Source organism: Typopeltis vanoorti, chromosome 21 (genome assembly GCF_054136105.1).
Source record: "Typopeltis vanoorti isolate ZY-2024b chromosome 21, IOZ_Tvanoo_1.0, whole genome shotgun sequence".
NCBI classification, from domain to species: Eukaryota; Metazoa; Arthropoda; class Arachnida; order Uropygi; family Thelyphonidae; genus Typopeltis; species Typopeltis vanoorti.
In genome coordinates this window covers 76,514,740-76,535,200 of record NC_143569.1, presented here as the reverse complement: position 1 = coordinate 76,535,200, position 20,461 = coordinate 76,514,740, and the positions used below count along the sequence as shown (strand labels likewise).

General features: G+C 36.1%; 1 protein-coding gene across 3 annotated transcripts in view; it reads right to left on the bottom strand.

The window, feature by feature from the left end:
- Positions 1-20,461, bottom strand: part of RabGGTb (geranylgeranyl transferase type-2 subunit beta) — a 113,181-nt gene that overhangs the window by 44,556 nt on the left and 48,164 nt on the right. For all 3 annotated transcript variants that reach the window (XM_090410967.1, XM_090410970.1, XM_090410969.1), the window contains 2 exons: positions 15,436-15,633; positions 3,713-3,818 (listed from right to left, as the gene is read on the bottom strand). In XM_090410967.1, coding sequence (XP_090267093.1) covers positions 3,713-3,818; positions 15,436-15,633 — 304 coding nt within the window. The remainder of the gene's footprint in view (positions 1-3,712; positions 3,819-15,435; positions 15,634-20,461) is intronic.

Genomic DNA, 20,461 nt, shown 5'->3' with positions numbered 1-20,461 from the left:
CCTTGTCTCAGTATCTTCCATAATGCAAAGCACATCTCCTTGCGGACATGTATAAAGCTATGCATTAAGGGAAGAGCCACTATCCAGACCGGTTTCAACCTTTATTGAGGTCTCGTCAGTGGGAGGCAGGCCCAGAAAAACCCAGAACATTAAAATACTGTGGATTAGAGACAGATGTTGACAGTTTTTTTCACTAGGTTATACTATAAATTAAAGATGCCAAGACATTATATTCTTAGTTTAATCCTTTATCCAAGTGTCAGCAAACAATGTTTGCATGTGAACTATGAGATACTAAGGCAATTGATGTCAAGTTATTAGCCTCTATATACAAGCCCAGTTGTGAAATACTTCACGTGTAAACATTGTTTTGCTTACACTTGGATAAAGGATTAAATTCTTTCATTAAAAACCTTTTTAAAATCTTTTATATATTTTTTTATTCCTAACACACCCTATCAGATATATTCCTATATATCTGATGGAGGGGGGGGTGCTTTGCATTATGGAATACTAAGGCAATTAATGTGAAGTCATTAGCTTCTATATACAAACACTTGCAAACAAACATTGTTTGCTTACACTTGGATAAAAGATTAAACCATGCATATAATTTCTTGGTATCTTTAATTTATGGAAAACTATTTAACTTTGCACCAAAATGGAATTTGCCCTTATTACCTGAGGCTTACTACATTCTTACTTCACATTTTTCAGAAATTCAGTAATTATCCCTTTTCCAATGAACTGACAAATCTCTCCTATATCAGGAGCTCAACAAATATGTTCACCTACTCACCTGGTGAGTGGATTTTGCTAACTAGCAAGTAGCTGAAATGTGGACAAAACAGAATACTTTTTATTTAATATATATAAAAAAATAACTTCTCAACCATCAAGGTACAGCCTCCCACCCCTAATCACTAATTCCTTGTGGAACATATAATTAAAAAAATTATAGGGGAGGGATACTTGGGTGAGTCTATCTTTGGCATGGTAAGGTTCTGTATAATTTGTCAAGCCCTGCCTATATCTAACCTACAGATTTATTCTATGTGTACCACATAAATAAGACATTAAAGATCATGCTAAACAGTTTCACTACCTCTTCATCAGGATTGTAGAAAAATGGTGCAAAAAATTAACATAAATGCATTCATAATCAATATATCTCAATCAGAAAACATTAAGGTATTGTGGAATACATTACAGCAGTGTTAATAATGTGAACTATAGGGAGTTCACATATTGTGGAAAACATATCTGTTATTATTAAGTCTCTCGCATACAATTTTTGCAATCATTCCTCCAGTTTCACTGGAGTATAAATATTCTTACCTCTTGCAGTTCAATTTGATGCACAAATTATCAATTTTTGTACTAGAGAAAGAAGTTTCTTCTACTACTTCATAAAGAACATATCTAAGTAGAGCTCTTCATGTTAAGCCACTTTACAGATCCACATTTCACTAATTCCATTGCTTTTTACCCAGTAGAATAACAAATAGATCTGGTGTCTTTAAGACAGAAGGTGAAACTTTTCACTTAGCATTTCGTTGAACACTGAATTAGAATGTTAATCTCCAAATATCTTATTTTATTTTCTAAACACATGTTGTCAGTCTCAACTCTTCCAGTTTAAAGATTCGCAGTGCTACGATTCCTATTCAGAATCTTCTATTAATATTCTCCTGACTGTCATGTAAAACTTAAAAACTTGAGAACAAATTCCCTGGTTGCTTTTCTCAAATTTTCATTCTCTCTCTACTTGTTTTCCTCATTACTCCGATACAGAACATTCTCTCTGTCAGCTGCAAATTGCAAGCAAGAACAACACTTTTAAATTACAATAAAAAAAGATTGCAAGTAACATAACTCTCAGAATCTAGTAAGTACATCAAAATTTCATTTGGACAATAATAATATCAATAATGGGCACATCGCAAGTGCCGATATACATGTTATGAAACCAAAACTAATAATATACAGTATATAGAGAAATAATTGTAAAAAGATTTTTGAAATTGAAAGTTTTTCCACTTGGTTATACTATAAATTAAAGGTGCCAAGGAATGATATTTTTGGTTTCCTTTATTCAAGTGTAAGCAAACAAAGTTTGCAAGTGAAGTAATTTCACAACTGGGCAACTTGTATATAGAGGCTGACTTCACATCACTTGCCTTAGTATCTCATAATGCAAAGCACATATCCTTACAGATATGTATAACTATGCATTATGGGAAGGATCACTTCCCAGACTGGTTTTGACCTTTATTGAGGTCTTGTCAGTGGGAGCCAAACCCAGAAATGATACCAAGGTTGAAGTAATGCAGAATAATATTTCCATATACAAGTAGTAGCCAAAGGTGTCACACCTAATTACTAAAATTAATCCCATAATGCATAACATTATACAGTAAGGATATGCACTTTGCATTATGGGATACTAAGGCAAGTGATATGAAGTCATTAGCCTCTATATGTGAGTTGCCTAGTCATGAAATTACTTCACACGCAAACTTTATATTTGCATGCACTTGCAAACTTTATTTGCATACACTTGGATAAAAGATTAAACCAAGAATAATTTCTTGGCACCTTTAAATTTATATGTAAAAAGATTCATAATTATAAATTATGATTATTTTCACAAGAGAATTTCATATCACAATTGAAAAACACCATATCAAAAACAATTCAGCAGTCATGACTGGATTCTTTTATAAAAAATTACTGTAGGTTAACAAAAGGTACACGGAACATGATGAAAACAACTTTTAGTAGGGAATGATTAAAGACATATTTAACAATGGCATCAAAACTATTCATGAAATTACTTCACACGCAAACTTTATTTGCATACACTTGGATAAAAGATTAAACCAAGAATAATTTCTTGGCACCTTTAAATTTATATGTAAAAAGATTCATAATTATAAATTATGATTATTTTCACAAGAGAATTTCATATCACAATTGAAAAACACCATATCAAAAACAATTCAGAAGTCATGACTGGATTCTTTTATAAAAAATTACTGTAGGTTAACAAAAGGTACATGGAACATGATGAAAACAACTTTTAGTAGGGAATGATTAAAGACATATTTAACAATGGCATCAAAACTATCAAACTAAAATTAAAAATGAAGGTATGATATTATTTTTCAAAATTTTCAATGAGGCACAGGATAAGGCAATCATCCTAAAAGTATAGCACTGAACAGCCTGAGTTCAGATTATAATTATGTACATTCTCAGTGGCATGATAGTGCTAAAAGTATGCAGCCATTTTTAAATCTCACTTTATCCACTGTAGGTTAACAAGTGAATTTTTTTTTTTTTTTTTGAAAAATAATTCAAAATTTTTACAATATAGTTTTAATATGGTGTTGTTTTTATTTGATTTTTAAGCTCTTTTTTTTTGGCATGCAACAGATATATTAAATCTGCATGTGAAGTATGAAATTTTGCTAACCATGACCCACAACTGTGAAGTAAATTTACAACTTCATTTTTAGTTAGAATATATGTCGAAGTGTCTAACTGTAACATTACTGAAAAAGCAAGCATTCAGTCAAAAAAAAAAAAAAAAGTAATTCTACAATCATTTTATAATAGCATAATGAAATATTTCAAAATATTTAAGTAAAATGAAAATAAAGAATACCAAAAATATTAAATTCCTAATATATACAGAATAAAATCTTACCCCATTTATCTCCAAAGAAGCTCCCATCTTCTTGCTGTAAACCTTTCACAAATTCTACCACTTTATCAACATTAATGACATCGAGAGCATCATATATAGTAAGAATCTGACAAAAAAAGTGAAACGTTATATATGCAGTATACAAATGAAATAAGATTTGAAGATAATAAAGTAAAATCTCTCCATGATTGATAAAGGTATCATAAAATGAACTATGTTATAAGTAACTCTTTTAATTTCCCGATGTTTCAACCTTCATATTAAGGTTGAAACATCGGGAGTTGAAACTTCATACATTTCACACAGTAAGCTAAAGAAACAATGATTTGATCACCGGTTATTCTACTGGCATGACCTCTAGTGGGAAAAAAAAAACAGATAAAATTACAAATTAATTAATTATTTAAAAACTACATCAAAGCTAAATTCTATTTAAGATAACATGAGAAAAACATTCTTTCTTATAGATAGTTTTCTTACAGTAACAATGATGTCCTATTTTTAACATTACAATTGTTATTTTAGATTTAGGATTCTGGATTACTGTTACTGTGAGAAAACTATCTATAGTTTTCTGATGCAAATATGACTTTGCAAGAGTATATCATCCAGGTGGTGACATTACAGGAATGGAAGAACCAACAGCTTATACTGGAATTGTAGTGAATGAAGTGGAGGTAAATAGTTTATTACAGAACCTCAATGTCAATACATCTGTGGGATTGGATGGTATACCAGCTCGTCTCGTACGAGAAGCGGCTAAAGAATTATCAGTGCCCTTGACCATTTTGTTTAATTCGAACCTCAGGTCTGGATCAGTCCCAAGGAGATGGAAAGAGGGGAAAATAGTTCTGCTGCATAAAGGTGGTTCCAAGGCTGTTGTTGAAAATTACTGGCCGATCAGCATAACATGAATTGTTATCAAGGTCTTAGAGAAAATAGTCAAGAGGAAAATACAAGATTGGATAGATGAAAATGGGATACTATATCGGGGACTGCATGGGTTTGTGAAGGGTAGGTCATGCATAAGTAACTTGTTCATGTATTATACCACAGTGATGGCTGAACTGGATAAGGGTAATGGGTTTATAGTGATTCTACTGGACCTTGCTAAGGCCTTTGACAGGATACCACATGGAATTCTAATCAGTAAAATGAAGCATTGGTGAGATGGATAGGAGGGTGGTTCATGGAGAGATATCAGAGAGTGGTTTATTCAGGAGTAGAGTCCAAAAGACGGCCTGTGACTAGTGGTGTGCCGCAAGGATCTGTTCTTGGACCACTGCTGTTTAATTTGCTCATTAACGATATAGGAAAGGATCTGAGAGCAACAGTTCATTAGTTTGCGGATGATGCAAAGTTGGGTAGGGCAATAGTGAATGCAGATGATGTCAAAATTTTGCAGGATGATTTGGATAGATTGGAGGTCTGGGCTAAGGAGAATGGATGTCAATTTAATGTAGCAAAATGTAAGGTTATACATTTTGGGGTGAAAAGATTAGCAGCAGTTTACTACACTGGTGGAACTGTACTCCAGGAAATTGATGAGGCCAGAGATTTGGGAGTGTTGGTGGATAAGGAGTTGAAGTTTAGGGGGCACATTGCAAAAGTGGCCAAATCAGCTCATCAAATCACTTGGTTGCTGAAGAATACTTTGATGAGCAGAGACAAGCATGTTAATGTTCCTCTGTATCGACCCTTGATAAGACCCCATCTCGACTACTGTGACCAGAGTTGGTCAACTAGGTTTCTTCTTGATGGGGAGGAGGTTGAGAGGATCCAGAGGCGAGTGACCAAGATGATAGCAGGTCTGTGGAATGAACCTTATGAGAACAGGTTGAGGATTTGTGGGTTGCAGAAATTGGTTGATAGGCGGAGGATGGGAGATATGATTGAGACATTCAAATTACTGAAGGGTTTCTATAGGATTAATTCAGAGGATATTTTTGAGAACAGTGCTGGTGGTGGGAGGACTAGGGAACATCCATGGAAGCTGGGCAAGAAAGAATGAGGTTAGTAAGGGTGTTAGACTGGGTTCTTTACTTTTAGAGTGGTGAATGAGTGGAAAAAGCTGCCAGAGTCTATGGTGGATGCTGTGACAGTGAATGAGTTTAAGGTGAGGTATGATAGATACTGTATGAATGTAGTATAGTTGTGATGAACATGATTTGGGGCCTCCCTCGATGAGTCTAAGGACTCCCTGGAGTTGCCCGTAATAATAATAATAATAACTGGTCTCAACAGAGGAGGGACAATTTTTCCTTCTGGGAACTCACAGTTTTCAACTTACAAAATAGGCAAAATGACCATACAATGGAAAGACTGTGCAGATAGGGTTAACTGCCTCATCATAAGCAGCAATCAGGTTTCAAAGAAGCTAAGTTGGCTGTGACAGGCCACTGAGCCAAAACATACAAAGGGAAATGGAAATGGGATAATTTTCAAAAATTATCCAACTCAAAAATTATTGAAAATGCTTCACAGTTCATCAATAAACTCATGTTAGGTGGAAAAATATAATGGTTATTGATAAAAATAAATATACAATTTATGTAAAACATCAAAATTTTACAAAATTAATTTACAAAGGGAAAGAAAATGTGTGAGAAATTTATATATTCAGATTTTAATCAACTAATATCTCAGAGATTTAGCAAATAATTTAGCAAGCTACTAGCTCAACTAGCTTCTTTTCCTTTAGTGGTGATAAGCATTCATTTCAGTATTAAATCACTTGAGGAATTGAACAACGTAGATAAGAATATAAATTAAATTACACTTTAATAAATATTTCCGATATTTCGGCAATATCACGCTGCCATCTTCAAAAGGAACTTACAAAAAAAGGCACGTGCACGTAGGCACTACAACACAGTAACTGAGAATGAAGAGATGAAGCTATTGTTCTCCTAAAAGTCCTGATAGTGCCCTCTAGCGGGTTAAGTAAGTGTTCTTGGCCGTTGGACTGAAGGTCTGCTGATGTAAGCCTCCCAAATTTGGGGCAGTCGCATACAACCAAATTTATTGAGGTTTGGAGAGTTTCTTAGGGCTGAGGCTGATTCCATAAATAGTCTTTCGAATTTGTATTTGCTACGGTGTATTACTGTAGCTTTCTTCCACTGTATTCTGTGGTGTGTATCCAGAGCATGGTTTGCAAGACCAGAATGGCTGTACTTGTGAAAACGGATGTAGTCCTTGTGTTCAGAAATTGTGATTATTCGCTGTCCTGCCTGTTTGGCCAAAGTAAGACAGTTTACAGCTGCAAGGGACCTGGTATACACCAGGTAGGTCTAGGGGAAGTCGTTGGTCTTTAGTGGAGAGGATAAGGGATGTCAATTTTCTGTATGGCCTGTAACAGGAGGTCAGGTCATGTTTTCTTAAGATTTTGGTAATTTTTTCCGAGGTGCCTCGGATGTAGGGAATGGTGATGGATTTAGAGTAATCCTTGTTGTGGAGGGGGGGCTGTGGTTTGTAGGTTTTAATAGTTTTTTGGATTTTTTTTGGGGGGGGGGGTAGCCATTGGCTGAGAAAGTGTTGAGGATGTGATTTAGTTCAGCGTTTAGGGCCATGTCGTTAGAACAGATTAGTTTAGCCCAGTTGTATAGTTTTTTCACCACTCCATATTGTTGTGAGGGGGTGGTGGTGGGATTGTTGGTGAATGTATCTGCCTGTATGGATGGGTTTTCTATAAACTGAGAAAACCAAGGTTCTATCAGGCTGGCAGGTGACTAGTGTGTCTAGAAAAGGGAGGCTGTTGTTTTCCTCTTTTTCCAGGGTGAACTTGATTCTGGGGTGTTTCCGAAATATCGTAAATATTTATTAAAGTGTAATTTAATTTATATTCGTATCTACGTTGTTCAATTCCTTAAGTGATTTAATAATGCATAATCAACATATAAGCCTGTCTACGAGCATTTCAGTAAAATTATGGAGATTAAATTGATCAAATCATTGTCAGTTTGACATACTGTGTGAAATATAATATAGCTTGTCTTTGTAGATATATGTGCATACTTCAGATGATGACCTTAATATGAAGGTCAAAACATCGTGAAATTAAAGTAATTATTCCTAACACGGTTGTAGTCCCCATAATTTTACTGAAAGGAAATTAACTAGCCTCTGCTCATATATCTTGAAAAAAACCTAAATACTGATACTTAATCAATTTCATTACTTGTCAATGAAATTGACAAGTAATGAAATTGAACAGTGATGTGAATTGTTCAAAGTATAGGACACTTGAAGGAAAAAAGTGGTTAGCCTCCAACGTTCATAATCTGAAGCAGACACACATCACATGATTAAGAAACATGGAAGTGATAAAGGGTTAATAACCAGGAATTCAAGGAGAACTGGCCTACCAGTCCAGAACACGGAGGGGGAGGGTGCCAAGGGACAGAACCCCCTTTCGGGTTTTCAAAAATCAAGTTATCAGAATTCAAGGAGAACCAGCCTACCAGTCTGGACCTCGGGAGGGTTGGGCGCTGTAGGCGCCAGGGGGTATCCCCCTCTTTCGAGTCTTCAAAATTCGAGTCGTCTGAATTCAAGGAGAACTGGCCTACCAGTCCGGAACTCGGGGGATTGGGTGCCTTATGCGCTGGGGGGGGGGGGGGGGGGTAGTATCCCCCCTTTCGAGTCTTCAGAATTCAAGGAGAACCGGCCTATCAGTCCGCAACTCGAGGGGTTGGGCGCCGTAGGCGCCAGGGGGGGTATCCCCCTCTTTCAAGTCTTCAAAATTTGAGTCATCTGAATTTAAGGAGAACCGGCCTACCAGTCCAGAACATGGAGGGGGGAGGGCGCCAAGGGACAGAACCCCCTTTCGGGTTTTCAAAATTCGAGTCATCAGATTTCAAGGAGAACCAGCCTACCAGTCTGGACCTCGGGAGGGTTGGGCGCTGTAGGCGCCAGGACCCCCTTTCGAGTCATCAGAATTCAAGGAGAACCGGCCTATCAGTCCAGAACTCAAGGGGTTAGGCGGCGTAGGCACCAGAGGGATATCCCCCTCTTTCGAGTCTTCAAAATTCGAATAATCTGAACTCAAGGAGAACCGGCCAACCAGTCCAGGACTCGGGGAGTTGGGCTCTTATGCGCCGGGGTAGTAGTAACTCCCCTTTAGTCTTAAAAATCCAGTCACCAGAATTCAAGGAGAACTGGCCTACCAGTCTGGAACTTGGGAGGGTTGGGTGCTGTAGGCGCTAGGGGGTGGGGAAGGCCCCTTTTGAGTCTTCAAAATTTGAGTCATCTGAATTCAAGGAGAACCGGCCTACCAGTCTGGAACACGGGGGGGGAAGAGACCCTTTCGGGTTTTCAAAATTCGAGTCATCAGAATTCAAGGCGAACCGGCCTACCGGTCCAGATCTGGGGAGGGCACCTTACGCACCGGGGGAGTAACCCCCCCTTTCAAGTCTTCAAAAACCGGCCTACCAGTCTGGAACTCGGGGGGGGGGGAGAGCTCCCTTTCGAGTCTTCAAAATTTGAGGAGAACTGGCCTACCAGTCCGGAACTCAGGAGGGGTGCCGTAGGCGTCAGAGGGGCAGATCCCCCTAGTGTATATATATATATATATATAAATAAAATTATAACAATCTGGAAACGGTATAACCCATTTGGTATACAATAACCCCACAAATGAAGATAGATACACTACTATTTGCAGATGATCAAATAGTATTAGCTACATCAGAAGATGATTTACAAAGATCATTAAAATCATTAAATGATATCTCAAAACAAAATATATGACAATGTCTTAAAAAAATAAAATAAATAAAATAATAGCATTGAAAGGAGAAAACCCAATAACAAGTAAAATAGTGATAGATAATTTACTTGTTCTAATAAAGTATTAGAACAAGTAAATATTTTCAAATACTTGGGGTGTGATTTATCATACGAAGAAGAAAAAGACATAGACACTAAAATATCAGACTTTGTCAAAGTAAATGGCATAATAAATAATACATTTAAGCCATCCCTAATACAAAATCACACTAGAATCAGACTATATAATGTCTTGTCAAAACCAACTCTACTATATGGAAGCAAAACATGGACCATAAAAGGAAAGATAAAAAACTAATTCAAACAGCAGAAATGAAATTTCTCAGAAAAATGGCTGGATATACCAAGTGGGACCATAAAACAAATGAAGAAATTTTACAATCCCTGAATTAAAAACCCTGAAATAAAACCAATTAATTACTATATGAGACAGTATAAACAAAAATGGACAGAACGCTTAAATCGAATGGACAACAACAGACTATAAAAAATATTATACAAATATAAAATAAGGAAAAAGAAGAATTGGAAGACCAACAAAGAGATGGCATGAGACCAGAACAGGTCACCTGGCCTAAAATCCATGTTGGAAGAAGAAGAGTAAGCTGAGCTTATGCAATATCCTGCAGAAATTAATTTCTTTACAAAAAACATGGGTCAAGATGAAGACTTCCAACTTTTAAAGTGGGTCATTTCAACAGTGTCCTGAACTTGCATTCTAGATCATACCACAGATATTCTGTCAGGTTTGCAATCAGGCACTTTACTAATCAAAAATTTGTGAAGTGTTTATTGTGATACAAGCTGGGATATGCACCATAATCCACATTATCAGCACAGATCTTGGGAATAATGATTTCATGCAAGTTGACCACTAGAACAATTTCATATCTCATCATCATCATTTCCTAATACATAACATCACAGGTGTGCAAACTCCGATGATATTAAATAATTAAGTTTGCATTATTACTAGCATTCTATTAACTCCCGCCCCCACCCCAAATGGATAAGTTAGGTTGCCAATATTTTCAAATCTTACAGGTGCTACTAACTATACCAATTCAAATAGATATTGTTCTAGATCTTCTTTCTGCCATTCTGATACAAATTGCTAATCTTTCCATTATCATTCTCTATCATTTGACCAGAAATGCTCAAATATGGAGGTTTAAAAGTTTTACAGTAGCTGCAATGTGTGATTAACAGAAGGCATGGTGAAGTCCTGAGGATTGGAGTAGAGTTCTCCTAGTAACAATCTGTGAATAAAGGAAAATAAAACTGTGAGAATTAGTGTCACCCAACTGAAAATTCCAGTAAGATACATGCAAGAAAACTTAGATGCTTGGGGTTCTGCTCTTGGACCGTTACTGTTTAATTTATTCATTAACGATGTAGGAAAGGATCTGAGAGGAACTGTTCAGTTATTTGCCAATGATGCAAAGTTGGGTAGAACAATAGTTAATACAGATGATGTCAAAATTTTGCAGGATGATTTGAATAGATTGGCAGACTGGGCAAAGGAGAATTTATGTCAGTTTAATGTGGCAAAGTATAAGGTTATGCATTTTGGGGTGACAAGATTACCAGCTGTATTTCACATTGGTGCAACTGTACTCCAGGAAATTGACGAAGCCGGAGACTTGAGAGTGCTAGTCCCCATCTTGACTACTGCATGCAAATCTGGGGTGCCAGGGTTTCTTGGTGATGAGGAGGTGGAGAGGATCCAGAGGCAAGTGACCAAGATGGTAGCAGGTCTATGGAATGAACCTTAAGAGAATCAGGTTGAAGATTTGTGGGTTACAGAAACTGGTTGATAGCTACAAAAGGGGTGATATGATTGAGACATACAAATTACTGAGGGGTTTTTACAAGATTAATTCAGAGGAAATTTTTTCAGAACAGGTGTGTTGGTGAGAGAACTAGGGGCCAATGGAAATTGAGTAAGAGTGTATTTAGCAAATGTATTAGGACTAGGTTTTTTGCTTGGAGAGTAGTGAATGAGTGGAATAGGTTGCCAAAGTCTGTTGTGGGTGCCAATGACTTCAAAGCAAAGTATGATAGATACTGAGCAAATGGTGAATAGTTCTTGACATGATGTTTAGGGCATCCCTGTATGTCTAAGGACTCTTTGGAGTTGCCTGTAATAATAATAACAATAATAATGCTTCTTCTTCTTTCTTTGAGTGCCATCCCCTATCAGAGGTCAGCGACCACCTTGGCAAATTTTGGGCCATTCTCAGCTATTCTGAGCAGTCTCTCAGAGTTCATACCAGTCCACTGTCTGATATTTGCCAGCCAAGATTTTCTTAGTCTTCCTTGTCCTCTTCTTCCATTTATATTCCCTTTTATAATCAATTGAAGTATCTTATATTTTTCATTATGAAGTAGGTGACCAAGATATGCAGTTTTCCTTCTTTTTATGGTATCTAAAAGTTCACGTGATTTCCCCATTTGTTCCAGTACTTCCTGATTGGACGTTTTTGCTGTCCATGAGATTTTTAACATTCGTCTGTATAACCACATCTCAAAGGCTTCAAGTCTTTTTATTGATGTTGTCTTCAAGGTCCAAGTTTCTGCACCGTACAGCAGTACAGACCATACATAGCATTTAACCATGCGTACTCTAAGCTCTAAGTTTAAACTGCGGTTACACAGTGTTGATTTCATCAAGAGAAAATTTTTTCTTGCCATTTCAATTCTAACTTTTATTTCCATTTCTGGATTGCAATCTTCATTTAACCAGCATCCGAGATATTTAAACTTTGCCACTCTTTCTATTTGTTTCCTATTTAAAGAAAGTGCTAAATTAAGAATTGGTTTCTTACTTATGACCATGAATTTAGTTTGGTGATATTTATTTTTAATCCCATTTTTTCACTCTCTGCATGTATTAGTTCCAAAAGATTTTGAAGATCCTGAATATTGTCAGCCAGAAGAGCTGTATCATCGGCATATCGGATGTTACTGATGATTTCACCATTTACACTAATCCCTTCCTTTCTTCCTTCCAAGACTTTTTGAAATATGGCTTCTGAGTAGATGTTAAAAAGAAGAGGTGACAGCACACATCCTTGCCTCTCCTCGTTTGATGTTAATGGAGTCTGTAATAATGTCATCAACTTGAACAGATGCCTTTTGGTTCCAATATAAGTTTTTAATGATCCTGATGTCTTTACCATCTAATCCAATTCTTTTTAATAGTACAATCATTTTAGCATGTTGGACTTTGTCAAATGCTTTCTCGAAGTCGATGAAGCAAATGAATATTACCTTGTTTTGGCCAATACATTTTTGAAATAAGATCTGAGAACAGAAAAGGGCCTCTCCTGTTCCCAAGCCGTTTCTAAAGCCGAATTGGGTATCACTGATGGTATCTTCACATTTTCTGTATATTCTTTTTTGAATTATTTTCAGAAACATTTTGAGAATGTGACTCATTAGGCTGATCATTCTATAGTCATTACAAGTTTTCGCATTTACTATTTTAGGTAGCATGATGAAGGTCGACTATAACCAGTCTTGAGGGATTATGCCTGTATCGTAGATCTTATTAAATAGCTTTACTAATATGTTAATGTTGTCACCTTCTAATAACTTTACTATTTCTGCTGGTATTCTATCTGGTCCTAGGGCTTTACCATTTTTAGCTGAGTTTAATGCACATTCTACCTCTGATTTTAGAATGCATGGACCTTCCATATGTTCATAAGTATTTTCTGGGTTCTGTCTGTTATCAGTAAAGAGTTCTTCTATATATTTCACCCATTCTTGTATTTTGTCATCCTTTTTGGATATAATTTCTCCCTTTTTGTTTCAAAGGATACAGAATTGTTTTTTCTTATATACCTGAGGTCTCTTTCATCTTTTTGTGTAGATTAAAATTGTCATGTTTCTCCTGTAGAATTTCTATTTGTTTACATTTTTCATTCATCCAGATTTCTTTTGCTTTTTTGATCTTGTGTTTAATAATTTTCTGAACCTCTGTATATTTTGTTGAATTATGATTTTTATATGATCTGCGTTGATCCATGAGAGAAAGAATTTCATCAGTCATCCAATCTTTCTTTTTTACCGCTCTATTAGGACATAAGGTATTGGTACATTTCTCTATGAAGACAGATTTCAATTTGTCCCACGATTCATCAACCCTCATGATGTCATCATTCTTGATAAGTGCTAGCTCTTGATTCAGATCTTGACTCAATTTGCTTCTTATCTCTGTGTTTTTTAATTTTCCCAAATCAAACCTTTTTTGTTGATGTTTCTTAAGCATAGCTTTCAGTCTAAGTTGTAACTCTGCCACCAGTAGGTTATGATCAGAAGCAATATCGGCACTAGGATAGGTTTTTGTACTCTTTATAGAACTTCGAAATCATTGATTAATTAGTAAGTAATCAATTTGGTTTCTGACTATATTCCCATTATTATCCTGTGGTGATCGCCAAGTATACAATCTTTGAGGTGGTAGCTTAAACCATGTGTTTGTGATTATTAGCTCCTCTTCCTGGCAGAATTGAAAAAGACAGTCGCCTCTCTCATTTCTTGTGCCCAGTCCATGTTCGCCAACTACATCTCCACTTCTACCTTTCCCAACTTTAGCATTGAAATCACCCATGACTATGTTAATATCATGCTCTTTTGTGTTTTTCATTAGTTCTTTTAATTGATCATAAAATTCTTCAATCTCGGTATCACTCTTGTCAGCAGTAGGGGCATAGACTTGTATAAGATTAACATCTAGTGGTTGTCCTTTCAGTTTTAATAACATCATCCTATCTGAGTAAGGGATGAAGCTCAACAGTGACTTATTGATATCTTTATTTATTATTATTCCACTCCATTTTGATGGTTGTTTTCACAACTTCCAGAGTGATACATTGTCATGTCATTGACTTGAGTTTTGCCTGATCCTGGCCACCTAACTTCACTCATTCCTAAAATTCCAATTGTGATAATAATGCTAAGAAAGCTTAAGGAAGAGAACAAGCTGGATTCAAGCTAAATAATATCACAAGAAGATTTTTAATTTACAACAAACAGTTGAGAATTTGCAGCAAGGAACTATATGTTTTGTAGATCTGGTAAAGGCTAGGATCAGGTGCCAAGAGAAAAACTATTTCAAAATGCCAAAATTATATGCTGTAAATTAGATTACACAGAGCATATATTAACCTATACTTAAGCTGTAAGTCAGCTGCTATAACTGAAGGAAGTACTGGAAGTTGGCTCAATCTAAAATTAAGTGCACACTATCTCCAGTGTTATTCATCATCAATATGGATTATGTTACGAGGGAAAGAGGAATTAAACATGAGATGAAAATTGGAGATATTAATCTCAGCTCTTTACTTTAAGCAGATAATATATAATATTATACTCCAAAATAAATCCAGTACAAGACTTGACTCTTTAACTAAACTGATTAACTGTCATAACAAATTTTGTATAAAAATCCAATTCCAGTACTGTGCAAACCAGAAACGATCTGCCAGCATCTGCTGTTGCCGATTGCTTGAGCAGAAAAGGGGTCAAAAAATACCAACATGACAGTTTGTTTCACAACAAATTGATTCAAATAACATGAAGGAGAGTTACTTTTAAATGAAGGCATACCAAATATGCATAAAAACTGGAAAAAAAAACAAAGGTTTGAAAAAAACATAAAGCAAAGGTTTGAAAGAAGAAAGGAGAAATCCGATCACTTTTTTTTTTTTTGAATTGTTGAAGGTTATATTCTTTTGGGGAAAGCAGAGAAGTTAGTTTGGTAAGTTTCAAGCTGGACTATCAAAGGGTGGTGGTTTATGATTTCAGAGGAGTGGAGGAATGATAGTGGCAAATTCATCATAATTCAACATAATTTTACATATATAGTTATTCATTATTAAACAGCTTATCATTTGGTAAACAGGAAGTTTTTAAAATAATTTTTCTCTTACCTGAACAGCACTTAAAGTGTATAATAAATGTGGATCATGCCCACTGCTGGCTCCAATTCCTCCACACTGATGCTGGCAGTTCTGGATAAACTTCAAGATTTCCTCTTTATTTAACCTTTCTATTTGTCCCATTAAATCTAAAACAGTAAGTCCCCAGTACATACCACTCATCCGTAAATATTCTGTGATACAATATTCCTGTAAAAATATTCAAAGCAAGCATAATCACATATGATCTTCTAATACTCTGCACAATAGACACAATGAATATAATTAGAAATCTATATATATCATTAACTCCTATTAATGCAGTGTACTGTACAGTTACACTGCATTAATAGTCCGCTTGGTAGCTCGGATGTAAAAGCCACTACACTGAGAGAAATTTCTGGATGCTTATAAAAACCTGCTATGAATAAGCTAGCTTCAATTTATGTGCCTTGTCTTAATAATTTTCAAAATATTCAGAAACTAACCGAAAATAATATACAGTGGATTCTAGTTATTTTTTTTTTTTTTTTTGCACACAGGATCAATTGGAAAGAAACAAAAGTAATGCACAGAAGCTTCAACAAGTCAGAGAGGTTGTTCCTGGAATCAACAGAAGCCTTAAAACATACTCCAAACCTTAACAAGTATGGCTGTATACATCTACCAAAGATTTGGGAGACAGTCATCTTAAGACCAAATTAATATTTATTACTTTTATCTTATTTCATTTTTTCAAACTTTCTAAGACTATCATTTGGACTATTATTTCAAAACTTTGAATTTTTTTTTTTTTTTAAACCTGTATGGCGCCATATTAGGACTTTAGTCTTGTGTTGCACACTGCAATTACTATTACTAGCCCCACTGTTACACCGGATTGTGGTTGTTTTGCATTTGTAACAAACTTTGTGTTGTGTGCTCTGAAGATGCTGGATATAATACCAGCGAAATATTAGCTTTTAAGTTAACATATAGCTATTTTCTTAATCATCTGTGTTCATATCAAACCGTGAAATCTATTACAAAAATGCCTGATAAACAAATAAGCCTATCCACGCGGATTCTAGTTAATTGGGCCACACCAGGAATAGCATAATTTGGCATAATTAAGTAGTTCTCCCAATTACACAAAATAGCACGCAGAGTTTAAAAGGCACATGTACATAAAACAAAATAAATGTTTAGATTGGTGTCTGCCCTACTGATACTACAAACCAAATGAAATGGAGGGCCAAATGGAAAACAGCAGACCTTGCACCAAGTGGGACATAACACTAGGAAGAAGAAGATTTTTCATTCATTGTGTAGAAAAATTAACAACTTAAAGATAAACAACTGGCTTTAATTCACATAAAAATTTCACTTATATATACAGTTTATATTTTCACTTAAATCCAGTTAGAGTTGAGACCTATGAATGTAATAATACTACTAACAATATTTTATGTGGCAGAGAGTTTGAAGCCATCTGGTGTGAGGGGGAATCTAACAAGACAAATTACATAGTGGGGTGTTGTTACAGACCTGGTGGATCGGTTGCTGGTGATGAAGAAATGCATCGCCAAATAGAAAAGGTGAGCATGAAAAGAGTAATGGAAGACTTTAATTATCCAAATATTGATTAAGTTAAGGGATATTACATCCCGTATAGTTTCTTAGCCGAATATAGTAGAAACTATATATAAAGTTCGGCGATTCCAAGCGTAAGCAAATACCCGGATACTGCAGCACTGATCCCAAAGGGTAGTGCAAGCTGGGGCAACTCGTGGTAGAATATGTCGCCGAATTGAAGCCTTTGGCTCTTCACATATCTAATAATCTCCAAATACTGATTTGGTAGCAGTAGAATCTCATGAGAAGAATGAAAATGCTTTTATTGAGCTATTGCGGGACAACTTCCTCAAGCAACACGTAACAGAAGGAACTCAAGGTCAAAGAGTGTTACATTTGATTGTAATGTCAGAGGGCATTTCAGTCAAAGACGTAACTATTCTGCCTCCAGTTGGTGATAGTGATCACCAACTGGAGTGATCATCATGCGATAGTGATCATGATATCGCATGATATCATGCGATACTCAGTTGTAGTTCAGCATGTAACCTTTTCTGAATGTTCCATTCAGAAAAGGTTACATGCTGAACTACAACTAACCAGGAAATTATGACCAACTGAGGAGTATACCGAGTTCAGTGGAATGGGATCGGTTGCTGGATGGAAAGAATATTGACAGTGCATGGGAATCATTTAAATAATACTTTACTTAAATGATATGATATCAGAATGTGTTCTGAGAGTTCGAAGAATAAATAGAGTAGGAGTCAAATGGATGTATAATCTTATTAAGCAAGAGATTCGTAAGAAAAGGACGATGTGGAAGGAATACCATTTGTATAAGGATGATGTCCATTATGAATGTTATAAGCAGTAAGCTAGAATAGTCACAACTGTTGTATGAAAAGCAAAGTTTGATAATGAAAAGAAACTGGCTCTCCATGCTAAAGACAATCCACAAAAATTCTAATGATATGCTGCAAATAAAAGAAAGAATGAATATGAAAGAATAACTCTTCTAAATCCAGATGGGGGTGAGGGTTACAGATGCAGAAGAGGTTGTTCAGTTAATGAGTGCCCATTTCGTTAAAAGCTATCAACCTGGCGAACGCAACATTGAGCTCACTGTTACCTCTTCACTAAATGAAGAAACGCAGGTGTGTGTGTGTGTGCGAGGCCGAGGTATTAGAGCTGTTGCACAAACTGGATAAAATTCAGCAACAGAGAATGATGGAATATCAGCATGTGTGCTAAAAGAGTGTTCAGCTGAACTGGCCATTCCTTTGACCATGATGTTTAATATGAGTCTCAGAACAGGGAAGATTCCACAGGAATGGAAGGAATGTATGTTAATTCCATTGCACAAGGGTGGTGCAAAAACTGATGTATCCAACTATCGATTAATTAGTATCTCAGGAGTGGTGGTGAAAATTTTGGAAAAATTGGTTAGGGACTGCATTCAGAAATGGGTTGACAGTGAATATCTACTTTGCAATGGGATTACTAAAGGAAGGTCATGTTTTAGCAACTTGCTCACATTCTATAACAATGTTACCATTGAACTAGACAAGGGGAATGGACACACCATGATACTTTTTGATTTTGCTAAGGCTTTTGACAGAATACAGCATGGCAGACTGCTGCATAAATTGGAGAAAATGGGTTTGGGTTATACAATATTAGCATGGATATGAGGATGGCTGACTGACATATCAAAAAATGGTATATGGGGGATCTGAGTCTGAGAGTCTGCAAGGTTTAAGGTAACAAGTGGTGTACCACAAGGATCAGTGCTTGGTCCACTGTTATTCAATCTGTACTTTAATGATATTGGGAAGGATTTGACAAGTGACATACAGTTATTTGCTGATGATGCAAAGATAGGTAGAGTAATCAGGATTGCTGCTGATATGCAGTCTTTGCAGAATGATTTGAATAGGCTGGAATTATGGGCATGGAAAATGGGTGTCAGTTCAATGTCAGTAAATGTAAAGTCATTCACTTTGGCATGATTAGATATCCAATGTTGTATTATATTGGTGGGATTTGCAAATACAACTCAAAAGATAATTGCAATGCTGAAATGAACATGTAAAGATAAGGATGTTGGTTTGCCTCTTTACAAGGCCTTGATAAGACCTCACTTGGACTATTGTGCGCAGGTCTGGTCTCCTAGTTTCTGTTGTGAGTCTGATATATTGGAGAGAGTACAAAGGAGAGTGTTAAAAATGATATCAGGATTGTGGAATACTGATTATGAAGACAGATTGAGAATTTGTTGACTGCAGACACTAGCAAACAGGAGAAAGAGGGGTGATATGATTGAGATTTACAAACTTCTGAAAGGGTCATACAGGATTTCAATTGATGGAATTTTTCAATTTATGGAGGATGGGGAAAGGACGAGAAGGCATCCTTGGAAGCTGAGAATGAAGGCTGCCAAGAAGGGTGTGAGGGCTAGATTTTTCTCTCAGAGGGTGGTGCGTGATTGTAATGGATTGCCATTGTGGATCTGTAGAACTGCTTCGGCAATCTGTTGAACTTTGATGGAGTAGAGCTTTTCTCTAGGGTTATTGTCAATTTTCTGTAGAGCAGCAGCAATTGCTGGACAAGAATAAATATTGACAGGCGTTAGTTCAACTCCTGGACAGTTTTTGCATGTTTCATAGCTTCTACTACTGTTTGGATGAATTTTCATGCCTTTAAAATGTTCCATCCTTAGTCTGTGATGATTGAGGTTATTTCTCTGTTTTCATTAATTTCACTGATTTCATTCTTCTTCTTGATAGTTTATTTTGCCAATCTTGTTTTGGCGACAGAGTTAGCATCAGTTAGCTCTTCCATGAAGAACACAGGTATCTACTGAAGATATAGCACTGCCTTCATAGCTGTAACCAGTAATAAATTTTCTAGTGTTCTGGGTAGTTGCTAATTCAAATTCAGGAGTGCCATCCTCATCAATTTCTTGTTCTAATGTCCTCTGATGTTGCAATTTCCTCCTTAAACCCTTCATTTTCATTCATCAGTGGAATCATGTTATCAATGGACACAAACTCTTCATATAGTTACTGACGTGGTTAACTTCTAATGGGACATAATTTCTAATAATATCTGGCATAATCCATGCTTGTATGCTTAAAACCATAGTTAGCAAAACAGTTTTGAATGATCTTGTTGCTTATTCCTCATCAACCATTGGCCATAAACTAAACTAAATTAAAAATGCCAAGGAATTATCTTTATCCAAGTGTAAGCAAACAAAGTTTGTGAATGAGTTTACCAGTTCGTGACTTCACACCTGAAAGGATGTGCACTTTGCTTTCTGGGATACTACGTAATTAATGTGAAGTCATTAGTCTCTTTATATACAAGTAGCCTGGACATGAAGAAACTTCACACATAAATTGTGTTTGCTGATGCTTGGATAAAGGAATAAACAAGAATAATTTTGTATAATTTTTCATTTAATTTATAACCAAGTGAA